The 12,671-nt window shown below is 36.5% G+C and overlaps 1 protein-coding gene across 2 annotated transcripts in view; it reads left to right on the top strand.

Moving 5' to 3' along the window:
- Window positions 1-12,671, top strand: part of UGGT2 (UDP-glucose glycoprotein glucosyltransferase 2) — a 137,453-nt gene that overhangs the window by 14,578 nt on the left and 110,204 nt on the right. For both annotated transcript variants that reach the window (XM_043892451.1, XM_043892452.1), the window contains 3 exons: window positions 1,397-1,509; window positions 6,086-6,260; window positions 9,178-9,274. In XM_043892451.1, the coding sequence (XP_043748386.1) occupies window positions 1,397-1,509; window positions 6,086-6,260; window positions 9,178-9,274 (385 nt within the window). The remainder of the gene's footprint in view (window positions 1-1,396; window positions 1,510-6,085; window positions 6,261-9,177; window positions 9,275-12,671) is intronic.

Raw genomic sequence — 12,671 nt, 5'->3', positions numbered from 1 at the left:
GATCATCGAAAAAGCAAGACAGTTCCAGAAAAACATCTATTTCTGCTTTATTGACTGTGCCAAAGCCTTTAACTGTGTGGATCACAACAAACTGTGGAAAATTCTGAGAGAGATGGGAATAGCAGACCACCTGACCTGGCTCTTGAGAAATCTGTATGCAGGTCAGAAAGCAACAGTTAGAACTGGACGTGGAACAACAGACTGGGTCCAAATAGGAAAAGGAGTATGTGAATGCTGTATATTGTCACTCTGCTTACTTAACTTATATGCAGAGTACATCATGAGAAATGCTGGGCTGGATGAAGCACAAGTGGAATCAAGACCGCCGGGAGAAATGTCAACAACCTCAGATACGCAGATGATACCATACTTAGGGCAGAAAGTGAAGAACTCAAGAGCTTCTTGATGAAAGTGAAAGAAGAAAGTGAAAAATTTGTCTTAAAACTGAACATTCAGAAAATTAAGATCGTGGCATCTGGTCCCATTACTTCATGGCAAATAGATGGGGAAACAGTGGAAACAGTGGCAGACTTTATTTTTTGGGCTCCAAAATCACTGCAGATGGCCATGCAATGAAAAGACACTTACTCCTTGGAAGGAAAGTTATGAACAACCTAGATAGCATATTAAAAAGTATAGACATTACTTTGCCAACGAAGGTCCATTTAGTCAAAGCTATGGTTTTTCCAGTAGTCAATTATGTATGTGAGAGTTGGACTGTAAAGAATGCTAAGTGCTGAAGTATTGAAGCTTTTGAACTGTGGTGTTGGAGAAGACTCTTGAGAGTCCCTTGGACTGCAAGGAGATCCAACCAGTCCATCCTCAAGGAAATTAGTCCTGCATATTTATTGAAAGGACTGATGCTGAAGCTGAAACTCCAATACTTTGGCCACCTGATATGAAGAACTGACTCTTGGAAAAGACCCTGATGCTGGGAAAGATTGAAGGCTGGAGGAGAAGGGGATGACAGAGGATAAGGTAGTTGGATAGCATCACCGACTCAATGGACATGAGTTTGAGTAATATCCGGGAGTTGGTGATGGACAGGGAAGCCTGGTGTGCTGCAGTCCATGGGGTCGCAAAAAGTTGGACACAACTGAGCAACTGAACTGAACTGAGATAAGGAAATAATGAGGACAGATCACTATTGACATTAACTATAAAGAATATTTTAGTTTAATGGTACATTTTCAATAATTTCAAAGTATATTTTCCTACTATAATGTTGATTTTGTTAAACTGTTCAATTCTGCCTGTGTATAGATACTTTTACTTTAATTAGAGCAATAACTTAATAGTAGTTGATAAGCTGTTTTAATCAAAGTAATGTGTGAGTTTTAAAAATGATATTGTAATTACCAGCTACTGTTGCTGAGTGTCATCTTTGAAATCTTAGATTGCAGCTGATGAGCCCCCACCAGATGGCTGCGCTGCATTTGTGGTTATCCATAAGAAACACACCTGTAAAATTAATGAGATTAAAAAGCTGCTGAAGAAGGCTACTTCAAGGTAAATTAATGATAGCCTGTAGTAAAAGGAGCAGTTTATAAAGAGAGATGAGGGTTGAAATAGAAATTTCTTGCAATAAAAATTGTAATATTCTAAGGCTGTGTTTAAAAGAATGTGCTCTGAATATTTATCTGAGTCTTAAGTCCTTCTCTAAAATATATAAGTACTTTCAATATTTTGTCTTGATTAGATTTTGATTTTAGAATACCAAAATACCATAAAACACATGAGAGAGATATTTTATATACATGTTATTTTTTTCAAATACAGACAGACCTCAAAGATATTGTGACTTCAGTTCCACCTCAATAAAGTGAATACTGCAGTAGTTCACATGAAGTCTTTGGTATCCCAGTGCATATGAAAGTTACGTCTACACTAAACCGTAGTCTGTTGAGTGTACAAATGACATTTTGTCTAAAAAATGTGCATCCCTTAATTTAAAAAAACTTTATTGCTACAAATTGCTAACCATCTGAGCCTTCAGCGAGTCTTAATCTTTTTGCTGGAGGAGAGTGTGAAATACTGCGAGAATTGGAGAATTAAAAAAATGTGACACAGACAGGGAGTGAGCAAGTACTGTTGGAAGAATGGTACCATAGACTCGTTCAACACAGTTGCCACAAACCTTCAGTTATTAATGCAGTTGTCTGTGAAATGCAATAAATGAAGCAAAAAGCCCAATAAAACGAGGTATGCCTGTAAACATACAAAACTGTGGATTTATCTATACTATATCTCTTTAAATATAAATTGAATGTGTACCTTGGAAATTAAAAATTAATAACAAAAATACAGAATTACCTTTTTATAAACACATTATTCAAAACATTTTTCTTCTTCCAAGTATTTAATGCAAATTAATATGAGAAGTAAGAAGGAGATTATTAACTTAATAGTGATTTTTACAGAGTAGTACCTACCAGTAGGTGTTTTACTGCCTGATTGTTTATACTTTAAACAGTATTAAAGTTGTTTCTCTAATTTTGAAAGAGTTATTTATGTATTAGACAGTAATGTATATTTAGTAATTCATATTAGTACTTATTTTATTTGTTGGACTCTTTCAAATATTTTCTTATATTTCATATTAATTTTAATATTTGGAAACTTTTATGTAGCCTGATTTTTCCTTTATGTGTGTATGTTTTTATACTGAGACTGTTTTTTCCAAACCTGAGTAAGAAAGAGATTTTACTAATATTTTCCAGTAGCTTTCTTAAAGTTTTTATTTTACCTTAAACTTTTAATCTATGTTTATATAATTTTATTTTCATAGGAAGGCAAGGATCCAGTCAGATCTTTCCCTTCTTCAGATGCTAGTCAGTTATTATATTCATCATATTTATACTGTGATCTATTTTATAACTATTTGTTTTATACTATTATGTTTCTTGTAACAGTGCTATGTTGTTAGTATTTATTGCTTTAATAATTTATTCCACTGTCTCACAGGACGATTTCCTCTTCATGGCTGCTTTTTTTTTCCCCTCCAAAAGTTCTTAGCTCTGCACTCATTGATCCTTTCAAACTAACATTAGAGTCCTTTTTCTCCTGTCAAACTGACTCCCTAGAAAACCTGGGTAGAGTTTTAATTAGAATTATGTTAAAGCTATTAGTTAATTTAACAAATTTAAATGTTTACTATATCAAATCTCAGTGGGTAACATTATATGTCTTCTGTTCACTCCTTCTTTTAAAACTTTGAAGTTTTATGCTCTTCTCTGTTTTTAGAATCAGAAATAATTGTTTTATTTTATGAACTGTTTTTCACCTATTAAGATGAATTCAAAGTTTTTCTCTTTGGACATATTGTGTCATATATTTTAAACTATTACACCTTCTTTGTGTTGCTAGGGAAAACTTTCTTAATGGTGTGGTATTAATTTTTGTTGATTGCTTATGCTTTTATTAAGACTCACTTTTCTACTTCAATGAGATTAGCTGTTATTTAAACTGTTTATGCCAATTTTAATGGTATTCTAACTTCATATAGTGAATTAGGCAACCATGTTATTCTGTAAGAGTTAATTTAGCATAGGAATTATATATTCCTCTAAAGCATTAATAGACTGACTCCAAAATTATCAGCCCTATTGTGTTTTTTTCTTTTTCCTAGTGCATTTTTAAAAGGGAATTTTGATAACTTTTAGTTTATAATTGCTATTGATTTCTGACTTCTGATGTCTGATGTTTCAATTTTCTTATGGAAACTAATATTAAATTAAATTTAAGTATTTAATATTTAGATATTAAATCTAAATTAATTTAAGATTTAACACAAGGTTAACATCACGTTGTTAGGAGAGGCACCCTGCCATGGACCCTGTGAATTCCTGCATATTCTTGCTGGGTCTGACAAGTTAAAAAAGGCAAGATCTGGGCTGCTTTTTACTTGAACCATTTTTCATGGTTGTGTTTGTAGTGAGCAACCTTGAGGAATTACATAATTCCTAATTTTGAAAAGAAATTTCAAAATTTTGCCTTTGAAAAGAAGAGTGGGCTTGTTATAACACGGTGATTTCCCAGGTACAGTGTTCCTTGTACACCCACTGTTTGTGTAGTATCCATTTGGGTCCATATTTTGTTACACACACCCTGTTGTGGAACTTAGTTACCAGGTGTAAATGCTCATTCTGCTTGCTGTGCCCTGAGCGATAAAGTTCTTTGTCTTTGACACAAGAGTCTCATGTCTTCTGCCAGACTTGAGGCATGACAGAAGCCCAACTTATTACTTTGTAAGTAGGCTGAAACCAAGCCATAGCCCTTTTACAGTTCTTGACAGTTTTAGAAACAAGGGTGGGATGTTGACAGACAACGTGGCTTTCTGGGAGAGGAAGGACAAGGACCCCCTGGGTTGGGGAGACAAAAGCTCAACACTTGAATTTCTTTCCTGCTGCTCCCCTCTTTCTCCCCCTGCTGTTCTTCACTCCCTGTGCGTCTGGCTGGGTGATAGCAGTCTTCTGATACCTGCTACTGTAGCTCCTCATACAGTGTTAGGTCTTTGTTACTTCAGGAAAAGGCACCCAGACTCAACTGATGTGGTTTGGAAGATGCACATAACGGGAAAGGGAATTAAAATGATCTCTAGGCCAATTCGGGCTTCCCAGGTGGTGCTGTGGTAAAGAACCTGCCTGCCAGTGCAAGAGATGTAAGAGATGCAGGTTCAATCCCTGAGTCGGAGAGATCCTCTGGAGGAGAACAACCCACTCCAGTATTCTTGCCTAGAGAATCCCATGGACGAAGGAGCCTGGCGGGCTATGGTCCATGAGGTTGCAAAGAGTTGGACACGACTGAAGCGACTTAGCATGCACACTAGGCCAATTCAGTGTACTTTTATTTTTACTGTTTTGGTTCCCACATCTGAATCTGTAACTGATATTGATATTGTACATGTATATGCTTTGAGTGCTGTGAACGCTCATGAAGTCTAAAAGGAGACACTGTCATTGGGAGACTACCACATGTAGTATATTCCCAGGTGGTCCAACAGAAACAACATAGAATCCCAGGAGGGAGAAGAGGAAATCACAACTTCAGTTACAGACTGAATGGCTGCCTGAGTGCGCAGGAATGCAGTTTCTGAGTACAACAGCACCACCTGCCTGACTCAGCCATCAAGTACACCCCTTTTTAAAAGGAAAACCGCTGCTAAGCTTTAGTTGAAACTGAACTCCTGACTCAGGAAGCCCTGTAACTCTACTATCTGATGTTTACATTTTGGCCTAAGTCAACTAGGATTCTAAGTCAACTAATAGGGTGGAAGGGACCCAGCAGTTGTCTCTGGTCAAGTGGCAATAGTATATTCAAGAGCACTGTTACTTTGACCTTTTGTGATCTTAGGGTTACACGGTAAAGGGGCAGCAGTTCTCCTCTGGGACAGAGCACATGCCCTGGTCCCCTACCTGAAGTAAAATCTCTGACTCAGTGGGGCCCTCAGTTCAGTTATTCCCTTAAGGCTTGCATCAAGTTATTGATACATTCAGCTCAGTTCGAAGTTGATGGTGTCTTAGGGTTTCTGCTGCTGTTCATCCAGGCTGTGTGTGTGCTAAGTTGTGTCAGTCATGTCTGACTCTGCGACCCCATGGACTGTAGCCCACCAGGCTCCTCTGTGCATGGGATTCTCCAGGCAAGAATACTGAAGTGGGTTGCCATGCCCTCTTCCAGGGCATCTTCCTGACCCAGGGATCGAACCTGCTTCTCTTATGTATCTTCCTGACCCAGGGATTGAACCTGCATCTCTTATGTCTCCTGCAATGGGAGGCAAGTTCTTTACCACTGATGCCACCTGTGAAGCCCTCATCCAGGGTGCATCTATATAAAGCCAAAAGCAGACGTGGTCACTCTCTGTGGGCAGAATTCAAGGCAGTTCTCTTATCCCTGAAGAATCCTTGACCCCTAATGAAACTTGCTACATTTTTACTGACCCTGGGCTGTTGCCAGTGGCCTACCTGTCTGGTCTGCCACTTGGAAGACAACCAACTGGCAGATGAGAGGCACCACTCTTTGGTTTCATGATTTATTTCTCATATGCTCTTTACTTTCAGTTCTTGTTTGTGTTTTGTTTTCATTTTAGGCCCAGACCCTATCTGTTTAAAGGAGATCACAAATTTCCTACAGACAAAGAGAATTTACCAGTGATTATTCTCTATGCAGAAGTGGGTACAAGAGCATTTCGTAAATTTCACACAGTGTTGTCTGAAAAAGCTCAAAATGGGGAAATTCTTTATGTTCTTCGGCATTACATTCAGGTACATGCTTGCTTTATTCAAGATTACTTTGGCTATAAAAACTATTTTTCATAACTACTTTTTATAATTTCTCTACTAGATTTTACATAATAACTCCTCCTAGAATACTTATATCTGATAACACAACTATCAAATGAGAATTTTATGTGGAAAAATATATTGGGATTCTGTGTCTTTTCTGGAAAGTATCCTGTTTATGTTTCTTTCCCTTATATATATCTGGAACAGATTTACAACTTGGATAAAAGACAAAACCATACAACAGTAGGATGCATAATATTTGGTAGGACTAATAAACATAGTTATTTTCAATGAAAATGTATTATAATGAGGAAATCTAACTTGATATATTGATAGTATGTATTAGTTCATTGTGCTAAGCATTGTATAGGAAAGCTCTCAAACCAGTCTGTTTGAAAGGCTGCTGACTCATTCAAGTTTCAGATCAAATGTGTTGAATTATCCCCCACGCTCCTCACTCTCACTGCTATCACACTCTACCACATTATTCTATTTTTAATGACTTCATAGAACTTATTACTATGCTACCTCAAATTTTATCTAACACCTCCACCCCCACCAACACATACACACAACCAAACTCTCACGTCACACACTAAAATGGCCCTTAGAAGGACTTTTCTTTTTTACTTCTATGTTCCAAACATGGAAAGAGTGTTTTAATTTGCACTTCCCAAAATATTCATGATAAGTATTAATATACAGTTCCTCTGTATCCATGGTTCAGAATCTGCAGGTTCGACCAACCAAGGATTATGTAATAGTGTAGTTTACTATTGGAAAAAAAATCCATGTATAATTGGATCATTGTAGTCTGCACAGTTCAAACCTATTTTGTTCAAAGGTTTGATTTGATTTGATATCAAATCATTATATTTATTGTACACTGTAAACTAATACAATGTTATATGTCAGTTATATATGTCAGAAAAGGAATGTGAGATTACAGTATATGTTTATCTTTTTTAACGAAGTTCACAAGTGATTTTAATATGCTCCTGCTGTTGTGGCATTTTCATCTATTAAGAATCAGTGTCCCAGGCTGTTCTTTGGAGAATGTGACCATTAAATATACTTCTGTGAAAGCATACTCAACAGTTATCTGGGTACTTTGTAGCATCAAATTATAACCTGCTATTTAATTAATTACATATTGTGCATCCAAAATAATTATACTGTAAATCTAGTCAACATGCAATTCTAATAAAAACAGACTTATTCACACTACCTTTTGAATAGATGCTTTTTTTGTAGGGAAAGAAGAAATAGGATGAAGAAGAAAGATTCCTCTCAACAGTTGATTTAGCTTGTGAGAATTTTTGGTTTGCAAATCCAAAGTTATTAAACTACAATTCAGATTTTTATATTAATGCATTTTCAAATAGAGAAAGTAAATATGAAATTAATGAACATATATCTTTATTACTGAGGAGCTAATACTGTTCCAGAACTGATGATGGAAATTGGTTATGTGAAATTGCATTTCTTTCATGAACTATTAACAAGATATGTGAATTTAAAGCTTAGACACCAACTAATTGTCTTTTGAGTGGACAGTCAAAATGTATTTTTAAATTGAGCTGTATGAAATTGAAAACTCTTTAAAAGACTTCAAACTTTGCCAGATTACTATAATTATAAACAACCCAGTTTTCTCATGCTATCTTTTATTGTAGCATGTGCCTGAGAAATTAGCAAATTAAAATTTTAGTGTGGGCAGCAATGTTAAACACTTTATGCATATCTGAAGCTGATTCTTACATCATCTTATTTGAAAATAGGACAGTCCAGGAATAGTCACTCAGGTTGTATACTTATTATTTTTAAGGCTTGGAGGAAGTTTAGGGAGGAAAGAAGAGAGTGAAAAGAGCAGTATACTGTTAAGATTTCCTTTCCATTTGGTGTCTTCCTCTTCCTCCATCATGTGTAGGATTGCAAAACTGCCCTCATGCAAACCTTAGTTAAGCCAAGGCATAACATCTTCACAGGAGTTTGCTAAGTACTAGGTTAAACAGTTTTTCTAACCCATGGAAGAATATGCCAAATGGTAATGATTATATCACAACTGATAAGAATTCAGTCTAGAAGCCAGAAAGAACCTTAGACATCTTCTAAAGTTTACATGTATTCATCCAGGTTGCTTACTTTTTAAAAAAATATGATGACTTCTTTTTCTTCATACAGTGACTTCTAGAAGTACATTTTATGTTTACCCATAATATATAAGGTGAAAGAAAGTAAGATACCAAATTCTGATCACAAAATACTTCAGACAACTCAGTTTTAGGCAAATTGTGACCTCTCACTGCAAGGATAGGTGCTAACATGTGGCATTTGGTATATTTTAATCATCGAGAAACATGAACAAAGAACTGAATAGGTTGCTCAAGGCACTGAGTTTTTTTGTTTCCTTTGCCTCTACTTTCCAGTATCTGCTTTTGGGGACACTCTAGTTGCCCTCCATCCAGACAACTAGCAAATGAAAGCACTTACTGGCTTAGGAAATGTTGTGTAGTTCTCAAGAGTACAGTTTTGTTGAAACTCACTTGTATTGGATCCTCTGTTAATTAACTCATGAGAAAGATGGCAAAATTATCATGGTATAACAGAAAAAGATCAGATACTTTTTTCATTGTAAAAGAGTAATTAAAACATTAGTGTCATGACAAAGGTTTTAGAAAGTAAAGAAGTAGTCATCAACAAGTTTCTAGTTCCTTAATAGACTGTCTCTAGAGAGAATATAAATATCCCCTGAATACAAGTATTTCACAGTGATTTAAAACTTCAATATTAATGGTTTACCCTCATGTCCTAACACACAATCATTCTGAATTCAAAAGCAGGTGTTTGACAAAATATTTTCTCTCTTTTTGAAAAAAAAAATGTGTTTGAACAGAAACCATCCTCACAGAAAATGTATTTATCTGGCTATGGTGTGGAGCTAGCAATTAAGAGTACAGAATACAAAGCATTGGATGATACTCAAGTCAAAAGTAAGTTTATTCTCTATATCTGAGTAAAAAAATTTGGAGGGTTATGTACTTCTCTTTAATCCTACACACGTTAATTTGAGGCTGGAGACAATTTAATTTTAAATTAACATGTATTTCATGTTATTATGCTCTCAGAAATTTCAAAAATTGGAAGTAGCATATAATTTTGGTTATATTCAATGGCTTCCCAGTCATTTTCAGCAACATATAAAAATTGATACTACATGTAGGGTGTGTAGAAGACATAGGTGAGGCTGCTTGTGACTATGAGGGGGCTCACCCAGTTCAGACTGGCCTGTGATGTACCGAATCATCCCCTGGGGACAAAGATGGTGGATCTAAAGGGGTTGTGTCATAGTAAACCTGAAACTCATTGGTAGCACTGCCTTACAAAGCTTGGTCTGAAGTATTTATTTTTAATAAAGTTAGTTTTGTGTTTTTGTTTTGAAATGGGATGGGAAAGTCCTGTGAATATTTGGTTAGATTGATTAGATCTGTAATCTACCAATCCAGTATCTGTGTACTGAATGCATGCTCTAGATGAAAGAATCTGGAGACCTAAAAACAGTAAAGAACTTTTCAGATTCTTATGGAAATCTTTTATTACCTGGCTCATTGGAAATTTATTTATACCTGATTCTTGGTTAAGAATTTCCAGTTCATTCTGTTACATGCTCTCTGATGCTGCTTCTGCTTCAGCTTTGTTTTTCTGTTCAAGATCTGGCCCTGGAGGCCTTGCTCCGATTACAGCTTAGCTCTAGTCCCTCCTACTGAGTGTGCTACAGATCAACATCTGTATTATTGCAATTGAAATCCTGCTGGTTACTGAAAAAGTGTAGCAGAAATATTAATGCCCAGATTTTATTTATTTCCGTATAGCTGGTATATTGCTCTACAGTGCTTTATAATTTAGTATCTTGTTTAGTGCTTCCCAGTGGTAAAGAATCTGTCTGACAGAACAGGAGATGTAAGAGACTTGGGTTCAATCCCTGGGTCAGGAAGATCCCCTGGAGGAGAGCATGACAATCCACTCCAGTACTCTTGACTGGAGAATCCCATGGACAGGGGAGCCTGGCGGCCTGCAGTCCATAGGATTGCAAAGAGTGATTTAACACGCACATGCACACACACATCTTATTTAACAGTCATGGTAGTAGCATAGGCATTTTCTAACTGTCCTTGGGCTTGTAGAAGTTTCTTTAAAAAATCATGTGATTACATATATTACCTATATTACAAACTGCAGGTTAACTTTTTTTTTTTTTTCACCTGACTGTTAAGTTACTGTTTTTGTTTTTTGTTTTTTTTTTTTTCATTAGTTGGAGGCTAATTACTTCACAACATTTCAGTGGGTTTTGTCATACATTGATATGAATCAGCCATAGATTTACACGTATTCCCCATCCCGATCCCCTCTCCCACCTCCCTCTCCACCCGATTCCTCTGGGTCATCCCAGTGCACCAGGCCCGAGCACTTGTCTCATGCATCTCACCTGGGCTGGTGATCTGTTTCACCATAGATAGTATACATGCTGTTCTTTTGAAACATCCCACCCTCACCTTCTCCCACAGAGTGCAAAAGTCTGTTCTGTATTTCTGTGTCTCTTTTTCTGTTTTGCATATAGGGTTATCGTTACCATCTTTCTAAATTCCATATATATGTGTTAGTATGCTGTAATGTTCTTTATCTTTCTGGCTTACTTCACTCTGTATAATGGGCTCCAGTTTCATCCATCTGATTAGGACTGATTCAAATGAATTCTTTTTAACGGCTGAGTAATATTCCATGGTGTATATGTGCCACAGCTTCCTTATCCATTCATCTGCTGATGGGCATCTAGGTTGCTTCCATGTCCTGGCTATTATAAACAGTGCTGTGATGAACATTGGGGTGCACGTGTCTCTTTCAGATCTGGTTTCCTCAGTGTGTATGCCCAGAAGTGGGATTGCTGGGTCATATGGCAGTTCTATTTCCAGTTTTTTAAGAAATCTCCACACTGTTTTCCATAGTGGCTGTACTAGTTTGCATTCCCACCAACATTGTAAGAGGGTTCCCTTTTCTCTACACCCTCTCCAGCATTTATTGCTTGTAGACTTTTGGATAGTAGCCATCCTGACTGGCGTGTAATGGTACCTCATTGTGGTTTTGATTTGCATTTCTCTGATAATGAGTGATGTTGAGCATCTTTTCATGTGTTTGTTAGCCATCTGTATGTCTTCTTTGGAGAAATGTCTGTTTAGTTCTTTGGCCCATTTTTTGATTGGGTCATTTATTTCTCTGGAATTGAGCTGCAGGAGTTGCTTGTATATTTTTGAGATTAATCCTTTGTCTGTTTCTTCATTTGCTATTATTTTCTCCCAATCTGAGGGCTGTCTTTTCAGCTTACTTATAGTTTCCTTTGTTGTGCAAAAGCTTTTAAGTTTCATTAGGTCCCATTTGTTTAGTTTTGCTTTTATTTCCAGTATTCTGGGAGGTGGGTCATAGAGGATCTTGCTGTGATTTATGTCGGAGAGTGTTTTGCCTATGTTCTCCTCTAGGAGTTTTATAGTTTCTGGTCTTACATTTAGATCTTTAATCCATTTTGAGTTTATTTTTGTGTATGGTGTTAGAAAGTGTTCTAGTTTCATTCTTTTGCAAGTGGTTGACCAGTTTTCCCAGCACCACTTGTTGAAGAGGTTGTCTTTTTTCCATTGTATATCCTTGCCTCCTTTGTCAAAGATAAGGTGTCCTTGGATGCGTGGATTTATCTCTGGGCTTTCTATTCTGTTCCATTGATCTATATTTCTGTCTTTGTGCCAGTACCATACTGTCTTGATGACTGTGGCTTTGTAGTAGAGTCTGAAGTCAGGCAGGTTGATTCCTCCAGTTCCATTCTTCTTTCTCAAGATTGCTTTGGCTATTCGAGGTTTTTTTGTATTTCCATACAAATTGTGAAATTATTTGTTCTAGTTCTGTGAAAAATACCGTTGGTAGCTTGATAGGGATTGCATTGAATCTATAGATTGCTTTGGGTAGAATAGCCATTTTGACAATATTGATTCTTCCAATCCATGAACACGGTATGTTTCTCCATCTGTTTGTGTCCTCTTTGATTTCTTTCATCAGTGTTTTATAGTTTTCTATGTATAGGTCTTTTGTTTCTTTAGGTAGATATACTCCTAAGTATTTTATTCTTTTTGTTGCAGTGGTGAATGGTATTGTTTCCTTAATTTCTCTTTCTGTTTTTTCATTGTTAGTATATAGGAATGCAAGGGATTTCTGTACAAACTGCAGGTTAACTTTTATCATATATTTGGAATATATCTTCTCTCCATTCTACTTGCCACTCCTTTAATTCACTTCTTTTTTCCCCTCTGCTTATGACTATCAGGCTTCCAACTGACCTTCTCTTCAGGA

The sequence above is a fragment of the Cervus elaphus genome, chromosome 30 (assembly GCF_910594005.1).
Source record: "Cervus elaphus chromosome 30, mCerEla1.1, whole genome shotgun sequence".
Lineage (NCBI taxonomy): Eukaryota > Metazoa > Chordata > Mammalia > Artiodactyla > Cervidae > Cervus > Cervus elaphus.
This window is presented reverse-complemented; position numbering and strand designations above follow the sequence as displayed.